This window comes from Aythya ferina, assembly GCF_964211825.1.
Source record: "Aythya ferina genome assembly, chromosome: 1".
Classification (NCBI taxonomy): domain Eukaryota; kingdom Metazoa; phylum Chordata; class Aves; order Anseriformes; family Anatidae; genus Aythya; species Aythya ferina.
The window spans coordinates 24,053,625-24,077,617 of NC_140296.1; the positions used below are offsets into that span (position 1 = coordinate 24,053,625).

Genomic DNA, 23,993 nt, shown 5'->3' on the forward strand with positions numbered 1-23,993 from the left:
GAATGATGAAATGAATTCAGTTGGACAGAGCTGGTTGTGACTTGTTGACATGTACAATAAGAAAGAAATGACGGACAGGCCTGGCCACTCTTTCTAACATCGTCACTGCAGAATATGGAAACGCATACTGCAAAAAGAGATGCCTGATTCTGAGCTTCCCAACTCAAAGGATGCAAACATTTACACCGTGATCTTTGCAGACATTTACTTAAAGAATTTATTTTTATAAAATGAAGCAGCAGTGATGGGAAAAGCATTCAAACAAGCTCAACTTCCAGGAATTTCAAGCCAGCACTAACATTCAGAGCTGCAAATCCAAACAACTCTATCTTAAGAACTGACTTTAATCATAGCCTAAAGCAGAGAACAAACACTCCTACTTCTCACACTGTTCACTTTCCAGTTACTTGCTTCTATATTAAAAAATAAAAATAAAAATGCTTGTTCAAAAGTTGCTAAAATTATATTGTTCCGTCTTATTCCCGTTTTTTACAAATAAAAGCGTGGGTAACTGATGACACCTGCCATCACAAAATACTCTTAAATACAGTAATGCACCTCTAAATAAAACATAATACCCACAAATATTAATTGAAATCTTTCTTGTGGTTATGTCTTTGAATAAACAGTACAAGTTTATTGTACTTCTAATTCACAATTTTCTACCCTGAAAAATTGCATCCAGTGCTATCATTTAGATCCAAATTCCCCTCTGAAAAGGGTGTTTAATGGTTTTAAGACACATTGACGAGCAACAAATTCAATCCTATGACATTTGTTTACTTGGCCTGTAGCTGTGTCTAAGCAGCTCATGAGATTTTGTTATTATTGAGTCAAAACTTTAAGTTACTTCACCCCTGAAGCTGAGCTCCTCAACCTACCCAGAAGCACAACCAAATCTGAAAACCATTGCTCAATGAGCATCTGATAGCTAAATGTTAGAAACATATCATACGACACACATGTTCTTACCAGTTGCTTGTGCCTTTTGGTAGAAGGAGTGCTGGAGGGAGAAGAGCCAGCGCTCAGAGCTTCTTCAATATCTAAATTCAGCTGTTCCAGTTTCTTCATAAGACATGACATAGAGTCTGACCATTCAGATCCTCTTTCTGGTTGGGTCTAAAACAAATCAAACATACGTTAAGTCTTAAAGCATCCAAGCTTTTTGCCACTTCAAGACTCATTTTTCTGGCAAGTCTGCAAGAAGAATGCTGACCAGCATTTTCTCTGTCCTTGGGTAACTTTCTTCATTTAGAAAAGTTTATAGTATCACTCCAGTCCTCATTGAACATATTCATGGATGCTCTTCGTACCGAAATAATCACGCTCCACCTCTGCATCTGAAGTGCTTTCTAACACTTCATCTTCGGTGAACCATTGCCAGCTCAAGCTACATAACCAAGACTGAAACCAAAATAACTTCAATGTCTCTTCATTAACTAATTTCTATTTTAGCATCTCCATCAATTGCTTACTGTCCAGGATTCGAAAAATGAAGGTCATCACATACCTGTATTATATTCCTTACTATAAATCCAGACCTAATTAAGTTTTGCAACTTTCTTCTGTCTATCCATGAGGATAGACATCTGCCTGTATAGTCAGAACATTCTGTTGGTCTCAAACATTTTCTGTTTTGATGGATGCGTTCTCCCTATTTATCTAAACTGTTTCACTGTATAGTGAAAACTTTAATCCTCTGTAGCACAACTGCCCAAAATACTTTTCTTGTTCCTTAGTTCCTCAAAGTCCCTTTCAGGGACTCCCATTGAGCATCTTCCCATAGCAATCCCTGTGCACGTTGCTGTGTTAAACCTCATTTTTCTCATTCAAATCACTTATAAAGATTCCCAAGAAAAATACAGTCACAGGGACCTCCCTGTCGCCATGGGGCAGCTACAGGTCCACGCATTAGTGTCTGTCCTGAAGCTGCTTTCAGTTCTTTAATATTTCTTATTGTCAGAAATAATGGATTTTTTCACAGACAATCATTTTATGGCAATCTATTTTAACAGACTGTGCATAAAAATAGTAGTATTGCATTGCCAGCCTGCCAAAATCCTCCGAGTATCGTACCAACATTCCACAATACGCAGGGAGCTAGATAAATATTATTATTATTATTTTAACTTCACAAAACTTTTTGGTGATTTGTTTCCTTATGATGGTTTAGCAAGTAGTACTGAAAGAAACACTGTAATTTGTTCACTATCATAGAAAAAAAGCATTACAAATAGAATCCAGAAGGACCACTCCACTATCACATTGACATATCTGATTTCTAATGGAATTGTGCATCTTCACCACAACTGAGTGTAAGCCTCTGCAGAGCTTCAGACATTACCCACAGAAGAAGCTATTTTAGCAGGCATTATTTTAAAACACAGAAAATCAAGTATCTTTAATTTTCCAAATCTTTATAATTTTCGATTTTTTTATGAGCTCTAATTGAATATTCTATCTGAAATACTGTTCAAAGTGTTAAACTCTATTTCACCTCTGTAGTTATCAAATTCATTTAAACAATTAGTTGATTACTTCCCATTGTCTTCCCAAACACTATAAAGTAAAATACAGGATGCTCCCCAGAAAGTGAGTATCAAAAGGCACTCCTCATGTTGAATCCTTCCTGAGCAAGATGATCTTATGCAGGAAATGTGAAGAAAATGAAAGAAAATATTATCTAATTTCTGTATTTCTGGAGGTTGCATGAGTATCTGAATAATTTAGATAGAAAGATGAAAAATCATGGAGACATTAAGAAAGGCTTATAAATATTTCTGATGAAGATTTCGAATGCATGTAATAATAAACTTATGTGATATTCTATAGTGTTACAATAAACAATACAGCTCCATGTGTTGAGAGGCACGCTTAGCTGTTACATTTGATTAATACTTACCTACTAGATCAATATACTCATAGCATTCATCAATACTTTGTGATGCTTCTGAATGCACCAACCCCCGAATTTATTTTTTATTTGTTATCCTAAATTTCTTCTTTTACTGTAACAGAAGTCAGACCAGAGCCATTTCTTAGAAATTCACGTTTCCCCGCATTATAACTCTATTTTTCTCCATTAAGTTCTGTCTTTTCTAGTTCAGTGGGACTCTATAGTGTGTCTACTGAATGAAGGGGATGAGGAAAAAGATGAGTTTTCATTATCCTTCAAAATAAAGCTAAATGGGCCTACTTAACAAATGCCATTGACTAATTGGAAACTCAGCACAAAAGTGCTATTTGGAATAGGTGCTGATTGGCTACATATTTCAAAGGTTGCCTGAAATTCCTGCTGAAACATGATGCTGCTTACATTCAGAAATATACAGCTTGCACAGTAGGACTTCTAACAAGAGAATAAATTCTGCCTAATCCATTCACAAGGAACACAGCTCGTCAGTGTTGTGCCCTAGTAACGAGACTGGAGGCTGTGGAAGCTCTCAGAAGAGCACTTTGCAGTTGCTGTGTATCCTGCCCGTAGCAACTGCAGAGGGTGGGAGCATCTTTGGAAGCTTTTGCATCTTGCTCTTCAGGAGGGAAAAAGCCTGAGTCTAAAGTATCGAAGAACCACGGGCTGATTTATTCACTGTTTTTTCCCCTAAAAAGGTGTACAGGGAGAACACTCCTTTCTGTATCCTCTCTTCATTCATTGGAGCCAGTCACTCGAGCAGCGCATGGGAATCCTATTATCTCTTGAAGAACCTGAAAGGCTTAGAGACAGAAGTGCATTACAGGAATACCTCTTGTATGTTACACCTTGGACAACCCTAGACAGATGAACTAGAAAATAAGACCAGAGAATCCTGTTAAACATTTTTTTTCGAGGTGGAGTGCCTTATTTATGAAGATCATGCCACACATTAAGTGGAGAAAGACATATTGGTCTTGAATGTCAACTGCTTTGTCAGATAGATTCCTCAAGTCCAATATAGCCTTTTAGACCAAAAAAGAGATTAAAAATCTAAAATACAGAAGTATTATCCTCTGTGCTAAATATAAAACTAAGTGGGATGCACTTCCTTAAACTTAACACAGTTATTAATGCAGCTAGTGTACTTCAGATAGTTATTGTATATGAAGAACTAACCCAGCTGCGTAATATTTACTAAGACACGTTTAGCGAACAGCCAAACATAAAATTTAGATATAGGTTGCCACTTCATACGGCAATCATAGCTTGTTTTTGAACAGCAAGCTTAATGTTTTGTTACATGTACTTTCACAAGCAGATTCTGTGCTCACTTACATGGCTGGAATTTCATTGCTACCAGTAACAAATTACAGAGGTAAAACTGGGTCCATCATCTAAACAATTACTTGTTCATTCCTTAGATTGAGAAGTAAATACATTCCAGACATTCAGCTATTTGTGCCTTTTGGACCAAAGGCTTCTGCACCCTGTTTCTCAGCTTTCAAGTGTTCTTCACTAATCTTATTCAGCAAAAACATCTGTGATTAAAGGCATATTTGTTTCAGCGTTTTGCCCGTGCAGCTTGTTGCAATAGGCATAATAGCTGCCAGCAAATCTAAATTTAAACTGAAAGAATGTGGCAAAAATGAACAAGTCCGTATAGAACACGCAGAGGTCAGGGTTAACCTTGCTGCCAGACCTCATCCTATACTGGAAGCTGCAAGGCTTCCAAGGGAAGGGTTATGAGAAAATTACACAACTCTAAATTTATCTGATAACATGTGGCTTTCCCTTCAGAAACACTCAATAGGTCCAATTGTTCTGTTAATTAATGTATTGTAAAACTTCTAGTGATAAATTACTAACCTCCAAATATAAAAATGCCAGCGCTATTTAATCCTCCTCCCTAATGGTAAATTGGTTTAGATAAAATTCTCTCTAATGCATAAGTGAGATCCACAAAGAATGATTTTGTGGAAGAATTTCAGAGCCCAAATACCATGTTTTGCTCTTGCTGCAATGCTGGGGCTCCTCTGTTCTCAAAAGAAGTTCTGTACAAAAGGTCTCTCAGCCACTGGTGGCTTTGTCTACAGGGGCTGGGGAAGGAAGCCAGATTGGATCCATATAAATAATCCTTCTGAAAAAAAAGGATATAGAATACAAAGGACTCTTATTCTCAGAATAGATTTATGCATGCTTTCTATATTAAAGATAAAATATTTCAAAGGGAATTTTGACTTCTACCCCACTATAGCTTTGCTTAAATATTTACAGAGCCTTTAGATGGACAACTGCGTGCCACCTCCCTCCCGGAAAGCAGGTAAAGTAAACTCTGCAGCAAGCAACCTTTCCACTTCTAACAATTTTATTGCTATCCATCAGAAATGATCAAGGGAAGTCTCTTCCATCTCTCATGTCAGTAGGCAAAACCAAAAGCACAGTGCTGGGAAAGAGACAGATCTGTAGGCCATTGCATGAAGTTCAGAGGTCTGGTTCTTTCTTATCCACAAATACGGAAGGATTCACCTAAGATGGGCTATTAGGATCTCAGCAGTCTTCCCAAAGACAAAAGGGCATAAATACTAATATGAACATACCGTTAACTTAATCTGTTTTAAAGGAAATACATTTCATTTTGGAGCTCCCCAAGGAGGAGACCCCACAGCCTCTCTGGGCAGCCTGTGCCAGGGCTCCGTCACCCGCCCAGCACAGCAGTGCTGCCTGGTGCTCAGAGGGAGCCTCCTGGGTGCCCGGCTGTGACTGAAGCACTGACTTTGTCTTCTTCCACTAAGCTTAACTGTTGGTTTCTATAACCTATGTGTTTGTGTTCTAGTAAACCATTAACTATGTCTTTGAGGATAAATACAGTATAATACAGTAAAACAGCGTGGAAATACTAACTTCAAGTGTATATCATAAGGATACACATTCCTCTCTCTCCCCAAGGATTAAAAGGGGCAAAACAAGCATGAAAAAGAACTCAAAGAGGAGGTACTAACTGAAAGTAACATAATACAACCCTTACCTCATTTCTAGTATTTGACTTTTTCAAGGGAAACTAACATCATCTTAGAAATACTCATATATATATATATATAATAACCATATATATGATACTCATATATATATGAATATATATATATATATATATATATATAAAGAGTTGGTTTATATATATATAAAAGCTCTTTGTCTCTCAACCAGTGAGTTGGTAAATACAGCCTCTAATTTGCAATCAACACCTTGATTTCATAGAGTCATAGAATGGCCGAGGTTGGAAGGGACCTCTGAAGATCACCCAGTCCAACCCTCTGCCAGCAGGATCACCTAGAGCACACTGCGTGGATGGCAGATAGTGCTAACGTCCATCAACTAAAAGAATGTAATCCTAAAGTCGTGCCCCTCTTTCAAGGGTTCCTACATCAATTTTTAAGGGCTGCTGCTCTAAATTGGGCAGAATTGAAACACCGGTACCAAAGGAGTCTTCCAAATACTAGATTACAGAAACATGGCCCAGATGAAAACTGAGCTAATTTCTGGGACTGAAAGGGATGTGCCAGCATAGCACTTCACCTCTGCCAAGAGAGAGGGATAGGAATGTGAAAAGAAAGGAATTTAGTTGAAGGAAAGGTGTGGGGCAAAATGTTTTCAAAAACAATTGTACACTACTACAGGGTTTTGAAGTGCAGTTGCCCATCGTTGCAGACAGCCTAGTATGAGAACTCTGTTGCAGAGCTTTTTTGTTCCATTAGCAAAAGCAACTGGTTTCATATTGGACTTTTCATTTACAAAATGACAATGTAAAATGGCATGCAGTTGCTTTTAACATAAAATTTTAATTTGGGTTTGCTCAAATGATTAAAAAACCCTTCTTTACTTCCCCAGCTCACAACGCCTACAGCACAATTCTCCACCTCCTAACAAATTATGATGTCAGGGAACACCAAATTTCACAAACAGGCTGTCTGACAAGCCTGCACTGCCGGCACATGCTACAGGACTGGTACTGAACGGCCAGACAAGCTGTCTGAATTGACATCTGCTCCCATTTCAGCGTATGAATTATCCTCTGGGGTTGTCCCAACTTCAGCTGCTTCAGACCAGACGCCAGCTCACCATTTATCTATTCTACCACATCCTTCACTGCAAGGTGTGGAGTTGTACTTCTTGTATCCCAAACACACCTGCCCTGTGCAGCAAATCCCCAGCTGTCCGCTTGCATTTAGTTTGGCACCTTCTGCAACAATGGCTTTATCTGAGCATCGCCATTAGGGATCATGAATGTGCAAGCAGTTCACACACATAGCTATTGACACATTTAACTCCCACTTAACTACTAACTCCCACTTAATTACTAACTTCAAGATACACTAACTCATACCATGACTACCTTGAAAATGTAACGTTTGTATCTCCCTCCAATATTTATTGACTAAGCAAGTGTTTCACCAAAGCTGAGGGGTCTCTCTCATGCCACTAGATCTCTAAGTTACATACTGTAAAAAAAGAAAACTTTCAGAGCCTTTTCCTAAATGTATTTAATTGCACCAATAAATGACCCTTTCAGATTGGAATTGGACTGTTCTCTTAAAAACAAAACAAAAAAAAAAGCTGTATAGTTCAACGTGCTTAGCCAGGATGTAGAAGAGCTGGTCTCTGCCTCATTTTTGGCTAATGCATTTTATATCAGCCCTCAGCAGGAAGAATAGTAGGATTTTAGTACTGGGTACACCTGGCTGTGCAGGAAGTTCTTCCTCTTTCTTGCTGAAGAGGAAACAAGCACAACAATAATCCACTTGATCTGTTATGACACCTGTTCACTTGATGTGAACAGAGCAGAATTTATTGAGTTTTAACCAGAAACTATGCTATATGAAACATATAAGCACTTTGATAACACTAGTGTACTGGTTTTCCCAGTCCTACAGCAAACAGGACTTCATCCCCAGGCTACACAGATGAGTTACTTCCATCACACACTTCTCTTATTTGTCCAACAAATCTTGAATTATTTTTGTACAGGCAGAGCTACAAGAGGAGAACCTATGCCCATAAAAACTTATCAGAAACTCTTCCAGAAGGTTGAAAGACATTAGCCTGTGTTTTCTAACCGTTGAGAAATCCGAGCCCTTCTCTTCTGGGGAAGACAAACCACTTCACTCTGGAGAATGGAAATACAGCACTTACTTCTTTTACAAAGAAAGCAGCAGCCATTGTTGAATCTTGTGAAGACATTCACCTATATACATGTAGGATATACATGTAGGCTGTATGTCTCAGAATAATCACCCCCAACTAATAAGCCTCCCAGTTAAGGTTAGCCTTGGGATAAACAACAAGTCCTAGATTGAATTATATGATTTTGGCATACACAGGAAAAAAAGCAAGCAGGAGACCTTAAACTGAGAAAACAGTCCAGAAAATAACAAAACCCCTACTTTATCGATGCCCAGCTAGCCTAATAGCCAGTCTCGATAGTGGTCAGCAGCTGATGCCTGAAGAAAGGGTGTAAGAACTGAGGAATAAAAAACTGGTGTTACACACAGGATACTATGCCAGCTTTCAGTACCATAACCTGCAAGTTGTATCTGTATCATAAATACAGACAACAAGTTGAACAGGACTTTTACAGAATTTGCAAACAAATTCTGTGTCCCAGATTATTCTGGTTTTGACCCAAACACATTAAAATATCAGTGTAATTCTGGATGTATTCTTTGATCATAGACAACAAAATCATGACAAGCAGAGCTCTTCCATAAGGGCATTTTCACTTGGAAATTTATGCTACAAACTGCTGCAAGGTCCACTGCTCACTCTGAAACCTCCTTCTTATAGTAAACCTGAGCACAGCCCAATGGAGGTCTAACACTTAAGAATTAATTATTTTTTGGGGTGTGATGTTTGAAGTCTTTGGTTAATAAATGGTCTAGTCTAAATACCAGACCACCATAGTAAATAAATGTTCTAGTTTGATCTAGGCCTTTCAAGATACCAGTGAAAAACAGGTCATGTTGCATCTCAATGCAACGAGTCGGGATTAAAAAAGAACTCACACATTTCTTCTCCAAAGATGGAATTGCTGCTACCTCAGTAGCTTTTTAAATGCTAACAAAACTTAAAGCTCTAATGCTGTGCTTGCATGCTACATAAATACCTCCTTATACTAAAATAAGGAAACCTCTATAGAGACATGCTGCATCCTCATCAGATCCTCGTTCTGTTCTGTTCTGTGCGGAAATGAGAACAGATTTCTCCTATATTGAAAGTCATTAGATTTAGAAGAGCACAGGGTAGGCAAATCATAGAATATCCCGAGTTGGAAGGGACCCATAAGGATCATCAAGTCCAACTCCTGGCACCACACAGGTCTGCCCAAAAGTTTAGCCCATGTGACTAAGTGCACAGTCCAATCGCTTCTTAAATTCAGACAGGCTCGGTGCAGTGACTACGTCCCTGGGGAGCCTGTTCCAGTTTGCAACCACCCTCTCGGTGAAGAACCTCTTCCTTATGTCCAGCCTAAACTTCCCCTGCCTCAGCTTCACACCATTCCCACGGGTCCTATCACTGGTGTTTACAGAGAATAGGTCACCTGCCTCTCCATTCCCCCTCACGAGGAAGTTGCAGACTGCGATGAGGTCCCCCCTCAGCCTCCTCTTCTCCAGGGTGAACAGGCCCAGTGCCCTCAGCCACTCCTCATATATCTTCCCCTCTAGGCCCTTCACCACCTTCGTCACCCTCCTCTGGACACTCTCCAACAGTTTAATGTCCTTCTTGTACTGTGGTGCCCAGAACTGCACACAGTACTCGAGGTGAGGCCACACCAGCGCAGAGTAGAGCGGGACAATCATCTCCCTCGACCAACTAGCAATGCCGTGCTTGATGCACCCCAGGACATGGTTGGCCCTCCTGGCTGCCAGGGCACACTGCTGGCTCATATTCAACCTGCTGTCAACCACAACCCCCAGATCTCTCTCTGCGGGGCTGCTCTCCAGTGTCTCATTGCCCAGTCTGTATGTACAGCCAGGGTTGCCCTATCCCAGGTGCAGGATCTGGCACTTGCCTTTGTTAAACTTCATGTGGTTGGTGATCGCCCAATCTGTCCAGATCTCTCTGCAAGGCCTTTCCACCCTCAACAGAGTTCACAACTCCAAGTTTGGTGTCGTTGGCAAATTTGCTCAGAACACCTTCTAGTCCTACACCCAAATCATTTATAAAGACATTGAAGAGGACTGGCCCTAAAATGGAGCCTTGAGGGACCCCACTAGTGACCATCTGCCAGCCAGATGTGGCCCCATTTACCACAACCCTTTGAGCCCTGCCCGTCAGCCAATTGCTCACCCATTGGATGATGTTTTTGTTAAGTTGTATGCTGGACATTTTGTCCAGTAGGATCCTATGGGAAACCGCGTCAAAAGCTTTGCTGAAATCCAAAAAGATCACATCAGCTGGTTTCCCTTGATCGAATATACCCATGTGGAGCCCACAGAGGACTCCCCTGTGCCATGACCATGTCAGACACTGATGTGTACAGAGTAAACTTTACTGCTGGTCGCTGAGAGAAAGGGAAACAAGTGAGACTTGTGGAAAGCACAGTGTTTGCCTGGAGATCAGTAATTCAAAAGTAACACGAAAACGTAAATTCCTGGAGATTTACAGTTAAAAACAACATCCAGAAGAGTAACGGTAGAATACAAGTGATCGTGGTGATATTATAAAAATGATCTCATGGCCCACATAACACTTTGGAGACACCGGACATAAACCGCATCAAGGGTAAAGCAAACTTTGGGGAAAAGCTTTCAAAGACCCTAGAAGAGAAGCCACCATTAAGCTCAACTGCAGCACAGACACACTGGAGGAAGTGCCAGTGCCTTCCTCTTGCTGCTGGCCCCTGAACAAAGTAAGCTGAGTGGCGTATCCCGAATTGGAACCGGGTAAGCACTGCCTCGCCTGGAGCAACCCAAGCCAATATGGGCACCACACTTGCCCCACTGTCGGCTGTGGGCAGCAGGAAACTGCTAACAGGTCGCTGCGGCACACTGTGCTTCCCTCAGTACTGCTGCAGCTCAATTAGGCCTTTGTTTAGTATTAGTAAAAGAGTAACTACAATTATTAAGACGATATTATTAGTTAATAGTTGAATTAAGCGAGGATTTGTCTACTGCCTTGATAACTGGCGCTAATCAGGCAGTTGTCAGCGCAAACCCTGACGAAAGCTGGTGCTCGGCATGCGGCCAAAGGGCATTGCAGGTGCTGAGAGCTGTGAATCGATCCCTGCCTGACAGTGCCAGGGCTACCCTGGCAGTCTGACACTACACCCAAGTCGTTTTTCTGAAAATAACACTGTCAACATTTCCTTGAACAACACTGGAACATATTCCAGAGATCAAGATGGTAAAGGATAAAGACAGAGGTTCAGCAACATCTGGCAAATTGTTCAATGTACATGAAGAACCTATCGTCAAATGCTAAGTGCCAGCGTACTTAAAATATAATAAAAAGTAATTGGTAATAGCAAGTGTTCCCATGTATTATGGCACAGCTATTCCCTGGTGTTTTGTTTGTTTTTTTTTTTTTTTTTTTTTTTTTAAGAGTAAGAATCACATGATACTTCTGTGATACTTCTGTGGGGCCTATACTACATACAAACACATAATTACTAAAGCCACTCTTGACAAATATGAATCTGGTAAAATGGTACTTGTACTGTCATTATACTTACGACAAAACACACACAAAAAAAATGTAGAGAACAAAAAGGGTACTTTCCAAGACTCACAGGCATTCATGGGGTTCTTTCAAATTTGGTATTACTCCCTGCCCAAAAGTTCTCACAATCTACTGTTGAGGAGAAATATCCAGGTTAGCAATACCCTTCTAAGCAGGAATCAGAAATTAATAGAGAAAATAACCGATGAAATACATCCTCTTCAATTAAAGAGTATTCAAGGACAGCTCTACAAAAGGGAACAATATTTGGTGGCTTTGAATACCTGGTGGTAGGGAAAAGGACAGGATGTGAATAATGGCAGAGCAAGAGAATAGCCAAAGATTGTAATAACCCTTTTAAAGTACATCCTAATTTTCATCCAGCTAACAGTAAAGATATTAGTCCCAAGCCTAGAAAAGCAATTAGACACAATTCCCAAATCTTCACCAAAGTTTGATGTCCAAGTATCCATGTTTAACTACTAGGTCTTAACATGTGTTAAACACAATCTATGGATTTTCTGAGTGTTAAATACCTATTAATAAATCTATTTACGTATTTATTTTTTAAACCCATGACTGTATTAACCAGTCTCGAAACTCCTGGGGCTTAGTTTCTGTGCTTTATGACAGATGCACTCGTAACACCATGGTGTTTAGTGAGGACCCTAATTTTGAAGCAGCAGCTTCCACATCCAGAGACCCTCCCTGGAGTTTCGGGGTCAAAGTACTCTAGTCCAACCCATTCAAAGGCAGCACAAAGTCTTTTTTTCCCTAAAAATCACACAACTGAGAAAGAACAAAGAAATGCTTTCTACGCGTTAACCTAAAGAGCAATTAGTTAACATCATAACCCTCAGGCCATCAGATTGCACGCAGACTCCTCAATATCTAGCAGAATAACTTTAATAAAAAACGACTTTCCACCCTTTGCACGGACAAGCTTTATTTCAACAGAAATCACAGTGCAGGGAATGCTGCCTTCACATTCTTAGGGCCAAGGGCAGAACTCCGGGCCACCCCACCCGGGGCCGCCATGCTGGCGGCGGGGCTGTGTGGGGACGGGGGGAGGAGGGGGGCGGGGCGGCTTCCCGCCCTTCCTTCCCGCCAACAATGGCCGCCGCCCGCGCGCCCAACGGCCCCAGCGCGAGCGCGAGCCCGCCCTTTCCACAAGCTCGCGCGGGAGGAGAAGGGGGCGTGGCCCCGCCCCGGCCAGCGCCCCGAGGTGCGCGCGCAGCGCCGCCCGCTCCTCTCCCACCTCCCCCCTTCGCCCCGCCCCTCTGGTGACGTGTACGGGGGGGCGGGGCCAGGCGGCGGCCGCCAGCTCGCGGGGCGGCGGCGCCACCTGGCGGGCGGCGGCGGGAGGCGGCGCCCGCGGCTCGGGAGCGCGCCCTGGCGGCGCGGGCGGGAAGCGCGCTCCCGAGCCGTTGGGGGCTGCGTGAGGGGGTCGGGAGCGCGCCTTGCCTTGCCTTGCCTTGCTTTGCCTTGGGCGGGGACCGCTGCCCTCTCCCCGTCCCTCCCGGCAGCCGTTGGCCGCCCTCCCGCTGAGGAGAAGGGCTGAGCCGTGCCTGCAGAGGGCGAGGCTGAGCGCGGAGCCGCGCTCCCCACCGCCTCTCCCTCAGGGCCGTCAGGGGAACGAGCCCGGGGAGGCTGCGGGGAGCTCACGGGGGGCCCCGGGCCATGAGGGGGGCTCCGGGCTCGGCCCGTGCCCAGCGGGCTCCGTCCCGCTGCCTCCTGGCGTGAGGGCGGCCGCCGCCGGGCGCCTGCACAAAATGGCGCCTCCCGGGGCCCTGCCTCAGTTTCCCCAGCTGGAAACGGCCAAGCTGAGTTACCCGAGGTCTAAAATCACATAAACACACGTTTTCTGAAGTATTTTTTTTCGGTTACACGAGTTAGAGTGTCTCACAAGCATCCAAGCAGAGTTACCCGGGATCCAAAATCATCCAAACACACGTTTTCAGAAGCACTTCTGCAATTACACGTGCTGTATAAGCACCATACTTAATTTACGCCTAATATCTACACAGGCGTTTCTGAATTGTACGTGGACAATCTTCTGTTGTAAATGAAAGGAGGCCAGGATAAATAGCGCTAGCGCAGGCATGACCGATTCTCCTCAACTTCAGAAAAATAATTATGTCAAACCTGATGTTTGATTAAATTGCCTTGATTTTGATAGTCTTTTATGAATAGCAGCATCTGAATGGGTAATTTCAGGCAGTTACACGTGTAAAAATTACCCAAATCCTAATAGCTAGGCAATGCTGGCTGTCAGAGGCACGCTGCTCCAGCTGAAATCATAATTTTGTTTGAACCGCTTGATCCTACCGCAGTTTCCCTTGGTGCAGCTGATTGCTTTTGCTGGTGGCGAGGCAGAGCTCACCTCTGGTATTTGAATACAAAAAAGATACTTCAAAGATGGGAGAAAATTTTTTAAACTCATGTATCTCAGCTCAGGACAAGAGATAAATGACTAAAATTCAGTGTTTCTGAAAGGGTTTAAAATTTACTTATTTTGTTTGGCATATTAAAGTGAGCCCAATTGTGCAGTTTTGGAGACCCTTTTTTGATCTTTCTTGTGATATGAAGTCTTTTTTTCAAAGTCCATTACATTTGGGAGCATGAAAGGGAAGGACATGAGGAGGGAGGGAGGAAGAGCAGAAATCCTGGATGCTGGAAGCCGAAGTCAGACCATAATCACAGTGCCTTTAATTCAGAAGTGCAAAGTCTAGCAAAGCATCAGATGCATATTTGGAGGCTCGGCCTCCTACCTTGACATCAAATGGCAGTCAGGAGAAGCTGGTCACAAGGAGAATCAAGGCCCTGAAGCCTAAATTATGCTACAATACAGTTCCCAGTGCCAGGGGATCTTAATTTTAATTGTGGTCCTTTTTCATTTGGTTTAGCACAGATGATAATGAATAAAATTCCAATTTCTAATCTTCCATGATAAATAAATCTCAAATATATTGGAACAGATCTATCAAAATAGTTTTAAATGGCTTTTAAAAATCTTTTTTATTTATTTTTTTATTATTTTTTTTATTTTCTACAGACTGGTCTAGCTTCATTTACTTTTTGTAATAGCCCTTTCCTTTACATTTTCCAATAAGCGTTCATTATCGGAATTTATAGTTTTAATTAAAATGCTAAATAAATTTCCTCAGAGTTTCTTCCATTATATTTTACTCACCCTTTTTTAAAAATAATTATATTTTAACTATTTCATGCTAAGAGAACAAAGTCATATTCTTCAGACTTGGCGCTTGTTCAGCTACTGTGGAATTTCACCCTCGATTTTTGAATAAAATTATTCATATACAGTTCCATATATATATTCATAGATAGCTTCAAGCCAGTTTGAAAGATAGGGAAAAGTATCAGAGAGATCAAACTTCAAAGTTTAATCACAATTTGGGTCTGGATAGACATGAGAGAGTCGATTGACCGCCCACAACAAGTTAAAGCTGAGGAGATTTCAGCCCTAAGTGTTTCTGAGCAGCTGATGATGAGCATAACTGACTGGTCAGAAAACATACCTATAAATAACATTTTTTTCCTTCATAGAGGGCAATTAATCCCTGATCAAGAAATAGGAAGAAATATTGCATTGTGAGGAGGGTGTTGGGTTGTCTGGTTCTTGTTTGGTGTGTCACTCAGTCCACACGCTGTCATTTTCCTCCTTGCTAGGAGGAAGGGGGTCTCTCAACATCTGCTGAGAAGGAAAACTCCCATTTTTTCTGTGCAGCTGGTCCTTGCTGAGCCCCAGTGAAGTCAGTGAACTTCATCGCAAGCCCATCTCTAACGTAGTCAGTTCCTTTCTGAATGCTGGTGAAGGGGGAAAGTATCAGTTTAAGAGCAGTCATGTAAAAGAAAATAAAATAGCTATCTTATGTGGCAAAGATTTATGTCTCCTAAATGCTGTACTGAGTCAGATGGGATCTCCCTCTGGACATCTTCAAAGACACCAATGTCTTTTCCTCTGACTGTGTACGGACTTCATGTGCCTGATACGGCAGATTGCTTTCCTATGATGTGGAAACTGGGTATGCTCCTCACCAACCAGATCGAGATAATATGCCAGCTGGGCCTTAACTCCATGTTGAGACAAGTGCAGCATCTCTCCTCCCACTCCCTCTCGTCTTCCTCCCACATCCCAGTTTCATAGAATCATAGAATCATAGAATATCCTGAGTTGGAAGGGACCCTTAAGGATCATCAAGTCCAACTCTTGACACCGCACAGGTCTACCCAAAAGTTCAGACCATGTGCCTAAGTTCACAGTCCAATCTCTTCTTAAATTCAGACAGGCTCGGTGCAGTGACCACTTCCCTGGGGAGCCTGTTCCAGTGTGCAACCACCCTCTCTGTGAAGAACCCCCTCCTGACGTCCAGCCTAAATTTCCCCTGCCTCAGCTTAACCCCATTCCCGCGGGTCCTGTCACTAGTGTTAATGGAGAAAAGGTCTCCTGCCGCTCGTTTCTCTGGGAAGGAAACGAAGCAATGAGAGCAACAAGCCTACCAGGGCCGTGGATAGTCAGGGACCACAGACAGTGAATATATCTACATTTTAGATTAAAATTAAATGCCGTAATTTTAAACAGCAGATTACACTCTGTCACTATATTAGATAAAAACAGCAAAAAACTTTCAACCTGGAGAGACATTGCCTTACAGATAAACTCTCGGCCATGGTTCTACCAAGGACACTTGCTAGTCACCTGAGCTTTTTTTTTTTTTTTACACTTTGTTAAACTGAGAGATAAATTCTTGCTACCTGCCTATGTGAAAACCCACAGGGTGTGCTACTATAACACTCCACTGTAGTTTTATGCTCTTTCCTTTTAATCACGAGAGTCTCCATTGCCATATGCAAAAACGAAGGAGCTGAAGGAATTAGGTGGAGTTTAACTGCTGAAGTTAAGATTGTCCCCTCACGCACAAGAACAGTCATATGTCTGTGTGTCTGTGCATGCCTATGTTCCTGAATCCCTTACTAATTTATACAGTATGCATTTTGCCTTATGTTTTAGTTGTTAACACTAGCTATCTGCTTAAAGCTCTCAAAATTCCAGCTACATTTCTTCTTTCAGAGGTCAGAAACACAGATGTAAATACCTTATAAGTGTTCAGAATAACTTTCAGAAACGTAACTATTCATATTTGTGAACAATCTTGCTAGAATGAAATGAAAGGTAACAGGGAAGTATGTGGCAATGTTGTAATGTTACTGCAAAATGCTGACTTGCATATTGTGCTCCCCTTGGACGTGCTATTTTATGGAGACTCATTGCTTTTTAATCATAAACTAAGCAACAGAACAGTGATTATAGATTTTAGCATGTCCTTTTTAGCTGGGGAAAAAGATAACGCAGGTAAAATCCATAAAACACATTCTCCTAAAAAAAATGTTAAGTCTCAATTCTGAAGAAAAGCTGCTTTGATAGAGTAGCCTCACGCATCATTGTTGGAGGAAAAAATTCTGTATCCCCAGAGCATGTGAGCATATTGCTGACACCATATAAATGCTTTTATATAGCAGAAAGGTTGGAGAATGTGGCCTAGAGCTCAGAAAATCTGTCACAGGCCTTTCAGTCTTCTTTTAAAGAGCACGAGGGTCACTAAACAGCAACTGCTCTCATCACCAGAGCATTACGGTTCAGGCACGTTCCCTCTGCCTTGCTTCAGATGTCTTCTGCTGGTGTGGGAGGGGGCGAGAGAGAGGAATCAGAGGCAGCTGCTTTTGTAAACCTGCAGGGCTTCTGCAAAATCTTCCAGACACAAAAGCACTAAGGATATCCTGGGACAGGTGAAGCTGTACACATCAGCCTGTCCCAGGGTTTTCATTATCAGGCAGGGGTTTAGCCTACCCATCGCTGACTTCCAGTCCTAATATACATTATATTTTGAGTAACTTCCATGTTATTTGCACTCGCCTGGCTCTTTGTGAAGTGCCATACCTGAGACCATTCAGAAATTCTGTCTATGCTATTTGATAAGCTGTTTCTATAGTTGGAAAAGTACTGTTTTTAAAAGAAGAGGGCAATGCTATGGTTTGAAATTACAAAGAGAATTAGTAATAAAGAGAAAAAAACAACCTGCCATGGAGTGGTTATCAGCAGTGGTATTTGTATTCACATAAACTTCAGCTTCATGTGATATGAAAGATTTTAGCAACAGGAAAAAAAAAACAACTGTCAACCACAATAATCCAAATAAAAAGGTGTGCTGACATAACTCTGGCAAATAACTGAAAACAAACAAGTCCCAGCCTTATGCAAGGTGGCTTGAATTTCAGCTAGTTCCTCCACTTACGTATTTCAAACAAAGTTTGTGTATTTTGAAATGCGAGAGACTTCACAATAGCATTAACAAGTGAAACCTTATCAAAAAGGTGTGTAGAACTGAGAGATCTGGGGGTTTAAAGAGGCATATCTGGATACCTCCTTGCTGAGAAGCCTTTATGTCCTGTATAAGCTCTCATGCTGTACCCAAAAGCTCCAGGACAGAAGTTGGAAGGATCACGGTTTGAGTTTTAAAATTGCATCTTAGTGTAGGACTTGAGGAGCTTCAAAAAGGGTCAGGCTCTCCTACTACTCATCTCCTACTACTAATCCTGCTCGCCTCGGTATAGTCCCGGCGTGATATTTACCACCTTTAAAAAACAAAACACACACAACACAAGGGGAATTGGGCAAGAGCCCCCCGCACAGTGAGAAAATGGATAAACTGGTCAGTAAGTAGTTCAGCTCTGCTGCAATAAGGCTGGGTAGAAAAAGGTAGAAACCAGTCTTGCTGCAGCGCACCCAAAATATGTTTAAATGTAAAATTTAAAATGCCAAAAATGATATCATTTTCTTTAGGAATGTGTTTGTTTATTTATTTCTTACAAATAATGTTTTGATTGATATTTGTTGATTCATCAAAGTTGAACTGCTTGTCAAAGACAGTTTAATTTCGACAATATTCCTCTGGGGAAAATACCTTTACCTGCCAGTGAAGCTGTACGAGCTCCTTTGTAGCCCACCTAGCAAGCTGCTGGAGGCTCCTGACACCTCGCTCACTCCCAGGCTGAGGAGTCATTCACTGTCATGAAGAACTGGGAGTCTTTGGGGAGATTTTTTTTCTGAACTGAAGTAACCCCAATTTTAGAAATAACTTCCCTCGCAAAACTAAATGTTTTGACTTGCCCTGCTATACCTAGAAGATTCTTTTGGATCTATATTACCATTATTATTATGGTAATAATACCATATTACCAATACCATGGTATTCAAAGAAAATACCATTTATTTTCTTTGAATTTTCCTTCTTATTTTTTTCCTGTTTTCAACCTCATACTTGCTGCTATCAAAGAGGGATTTTAATTTGCACTGGAATTAAATGCTGAGTGGCCTGAACAGCTTGTGCGGCCGCTCCTTAGCATTTGCAAACATTTGAAGACAACTTCCAAGTAAGAAAAGCAGGACTTGAAGGGGAACACCTGAAGGTGACTTTTAAAAAGCCACCTTAAAAAGTCACCTTAAAGTCACCTTTAAAAGACTTTTTAGAAAAGACTTTTTATTTTGGTCTTAGACATTTGCATTCCATTAAATGCAACTCAAACTCATTTTCTTAGGCACTTTACACAGAAGTGGAAACAACGCACAGAAGAGAAGCTACACTTTCCAACGCATAGCAATTCCTCCTATCATAGAATTTGCTATTTTTTATTGTTTGTATTCACAGTAAATTATTTTTTAAAGTCATCTGAGAACCCTGAAGCATCAGTTTTAGTTCGCTGTCTGCCATTCACATGCCTTTGCTGTCTGCCATTACCATGTCTGAAAAGTTGGGTTTCAAAAGCATTTTCTGAGCCTGTTTAATGCACTTCTGGCTACTTCAGAAAGAATGGAGTCCATCCCTGCTTGCCTAGCATGGGGGTTTCCCACTAAGACTTTTTGAATCTGTTTCTCTCGTTTTGAATCTGTTTCTCTCTGTTAATACTATTTTTCTCTTTTCAAATCTGGATAGCCTTCCATTTTGTGTCAAAGTACAAATACTGCGGTATTTATGCAGTACAAATACTGCAGAAATCACATGCTTAGAGGCTGATTGCTTAAGAGCTACATCATAGTATTTCAAAAAAACAAAACAAAACAGGGTCTGCGGAATGTTTTTGTCTTCCAGGGGTAATCTTTTTTAGTTTAATCATCTTGCATCTCCCAAACATGATTTTTTTCCCCTCACATATCTATTGCTACAGTTATTTGTAGTATGTTACTGAAGTGTGATCACACAGCAGATAAAAGTACAGCTTGAGGTGAACTCCCAGAGTGTAGGTGCTCAGTCTAGGTCAGTACAGGCACCGATCCTGGTCAGGCATGTTCTTCATTAAAACACGTTCATCTCTTTGCCAACTCCATCCTGCTATCAGGGCTATTTTATATCGGGTGTATTTTTTCTTCTAGTTGTTGGCTTTGCATATTTGTTCTTGGTTTCTACACATGATGTATGTGTTACGGAATGAAATACAAGTTGCAGTTTTATATTCCATTGCTACTTGGCAGGTTTAGCAGTTTTTCTGACATTTTATTTCATGTAAATCAGTCCCTAGACTAACTGCAAAGGCTTTTGCAAAATCCTTGTTACATAGCTACTGAAATTTCACCATTACACTGTTTCAATAGGAACTATAAATAATAAATGCAAAACTTAGAGATTATATGGCACATCACTGAATACATCATCATAAAGATTAGACTAAGGCAAGAAGACTTTTCTCTGAGTACACAGCATAAATAAGCTGTTAAATCTTTTGCACTGAAGCATAAAACCATAGAATTGTCTAAGTTGGAAAAGACCTTCAAGGTCACCAAATCAAGATCGTCAACCTGACCTGACTTATTCCAGACCCAGTTTTTGAAACATTGGATAAAAAACCTAAATGCCAAAGAATTTCTTAGAATCTGCAGAAGGTGTGGATAAAGAGAGCTCTGTAATACAAAAGTCTGGTGAGATTTTAGTGAAGGTAATATCTGGAAGGAAAAAATATTCTGATGCAGGAATTGGCCTAAAAGTCCTGTCCTTTTTCCTTCTGGAGAACTCCAAACTAATTCAGAGGAGGTTTCCCTCAGCTGGATTGCAAAAGGCTTTGTGCTGAAGTAATTCAAAACTAGGCAGGCCTTGTAGTTTGGAGAATGGATGAAGCACTGGTTGCCCAAGATACTTGGATAGGTAAGAGCAGTCTACTTCCATTTTTATTATAATTTCCCATTTCACAAGTTGTTCTGCCTACTGCCCATCCCTCCATTTATCCAGAATCTCCATCTGCACTTTGGAGGAACATCTTCATTTCAAGGGTACGTAGATGAGCAGATTGCTACACATTGCTTTTGGTTCCCCCCATCTAAGAGTCTGTAATTCTCGGGGTGCCTGTTCTCATGCCCTGGCAGAGGAATTCACCAGAGCCTTGACTTAGGGTTTATTTTCTGTTGACTTCTGTAGAGATAGACGAGAGGATTGACTGGTCTCACATCGCACAGATTCCAGATATTTCCAAATATCTGTAAAGGAGAATCCTGATACACCTCTTTTACTCTCTTGCTGTGGGACTGTGCTGGGGCTGTGCAGCACAATCTGTTGGCAGCACAGCCTCTGCCCCATGCCGATAGCTGCAACCAGGACAGGCAACGTAAAACCTTTGTCAGACACCAGTGGTAGGCAGCTGCACTATGGAAACTGCCAGCCTAAAGATCTTCCATAGTATTTTGAAAGCTACTTAAGGGCCCAAGTTTTACACATTAACTTGAACAGCCTGAGGGTTTCCCACTGTGCAGTGTAACTCAGTAATGTCACCTTCTGTAATTTCCTACTATTTAATTCAGCACTGAAAGCTGAAAGGTACTTGGTACATTTTCTGAAAGAGTTTGAAAATCCAGGTGAGTTGGTTTTTTTTGAATACATTATCTGTTTTTCTTTATTTTTTTTTTCTCCAGGCATTTTATTTTATTTTATTTTCTCAGAATCTCACTCTATAGGCAATATATAACATATACTACAAATTTTTGGAAAGTGATGCTATTGTAACAGCACAAATGACTTCAAAACACCTGAAGGGTCCAACTGCAAAAATGTTCTTTGAATCTTTTGAGTCCTGTTCCATTCATCAAATGGAGGTTTGCTTGTCAGCTTTGCTTTTGAAAAAGGATGAATCGTGTCCCCTCATATCACAGCTTTTCTTCAGGAGTTTTTTGGCAGAGACCAAGTTAGGATTGCCAAAAATACTTTATAGGCTATTTTGTACAAAACCAGTGTGTATATGTCTTCTCCAATCTCAGCCCAGCACCCAGAGATGCCTGCTGATGACAGTCTTGTGATTTCAAAGATCTGCTGCTATCAACAACATGCCTCTTTTCTCAGGGCCTATGCATTTTAATTTTGAATTCTCTAGTAATGACCAGTGAATCATGCATGTTTATTAAAACATGTAAGCAGCATGTGAGTCTACGGAGGAGAAAGGACAGTCCTTTTGATGCTATCTACATGTTTTCCTGCAAGATCTGAATACACCAAATCTCTTTGAATTTGATATGATCTTTCAGCATGTCCTTGATTTAATGTTTGTGACTAGTTATTTTCCAAAGTTCCTGTAATTTCGTAATAGAAACAGCTGTACAGCTAATTTCCACATTAGTGAGATGTGAGGTTACATTTGCAGCTCTCTCCAATCATGGTAAAAAGTAGGACAAAAGAAATGTCCTATCCTAATTGTCACATTATTAAGAAAAGGGGGATTAAAGAAAAATGAACTCTGTACAAATGTTGTGTTCACCATTAATACCTGAAATTCCTGAAATTAATAAAGACTCTTTCTTTTAAATTAATAATTAGAACCTGTTTCTAAACCAGCATTTGTCTGACATTATTGTTATGAGCTGATTTGTTTATTTATTGACTGATAATAATCCATCATTGCCAAAGTAACTTCCCCAACTTCCTTCCCAGGCAGGCAGAAAACAGGAATAAATGGTAGAAACTTTGCAAAGTTCAACTGATGGCATTTCCACCTATCAGAGAATGCATAACTGAAGCACAGAAAGCCCAGGTCTGACAGACACACCAAGGAAATGTGAATGTACAAAGCTACATCAGTCCTGTCTTACACAACTCATTTCCCATTTTCCTCCCCTTAAGGTACCGCTCTGTTTTCCTGGCAATCATTATTTCAGCACCTGGCTCTCCTACCTGGGTAGGCATCCCATGTCTGCAGAAGATGAGCAAAAGGGAGATAATAATAACTGTATTATTTCTCGCGAGGAAGCCATCCCAAGCTTGCAGCCATTCTCCTCCTCTAGTTTTGGAGTCTCAGTTTGCTAGGGTAAAGAGAAGAACAAACTTCCGAAGTACGGGAGGAATGGCAGAAGGAATTTGTGCTTTACTCTAATAAGTTCCTTGCTCGTTTTTGCTCTTGTACAACTGAATCAGAGAAGATGAGGCTATTGCAGGGCAATTTTCAGATAGCTTAAATTCCACCTAAGCTCCAGAGCTTCATTAATGAAAACAGGAAAGTACCTCTTGGAAAAGTGCTTTGGAGTGTCCAAGCCAGGCACTGAGCAGGGATGCACAAAGCACAAGGACTGAGCAGAATTTAAGCCATTCAAATATAAGCATAAGAAGCTTCCTTTGGCAGGTACAATTTTGGATCAAAATTGCAGGCCTCACAACTTCTCTGATTTGATCACTTAAGTTGAATTAGCTCATTCGGATTTGAATGAAGCAAATTCATCGTCCCAAACTTCAAATTTTTGGATTCCTTTCTCATTGGATATGACTATTCAACTAAAATATTTACAAACCACACAGAAGAATACATGTCTTTTAAGGAATTCCAATTAATTTCAAAGACTGTATCTTTGAATAAATATTTGAGTATTTATCTCCTCCTACATGTCCTTATTTATTTCTCTTCTTGCTTTCCTGCTTTGGTGAATTTCTGTGGAAAACAGAACACGGGCCAGAATCAGACAAAATGTAGGACAGGTACCATGGAAACTTCCCCATTATATCTCAGTAAATTATTCCACCCTGAATTTAAGCACTTGTGGTCTAAGCTTATACAGCGATTGTCAAACTTGTCACTCAGTAATGATGGTATAATGAGGGTAAAATTTACCTAATTGTAATACAAGGACGGAAGAAGCAAATTAATGAAAATAAGTGAATCATCAAGGAAAGAGAAAGTGGAAAGCCAGATCATCCATCTTCCTGCCAGTAAAGGACTGTTTTCTGTAACCACTGCCAGAATTCAGCTGGCTTAGCTTTAAACGTCAAAAGCGACAGAGCTTTCACAAGTCTCCTGTTTCATTTAAAACAGGCAAAGATTTACT

The 23,993-nt window shown here is 41.0% G+C and overlaps 1 protein-coding gene across 6 annotated transcripts in view; it reads right to left on the reverse strand.

Annotated features, from left to right (window-relative positions):
- Positions 1 to 23,993, reverse strand: part of STARD13 (StAR related lipid transfer domain containing 13) — a 294,723-nt gene that overhangs the window by 220,996 nt on the left and 49,734 nt on the right. For 5 of the 6 annotated variants that reach the window (XM_084506706.1, XM_084506700.1, XM_084506705.1 and 2 more), the window contains one exon: positions 973 to 1,119. In XM_084506706.1, coding sequence (XP_084362832.1) covers positions 973 to 1,119 — 147 coding nt within the window. Of the gene's footprint in view, positions 1 to 972; positions 1,120 to 22,851; positions 22,947 to 23,993 lie in introns of those variants that run through there. The other variant, XM_084506709.1, reaches the window with a different exon arrangement.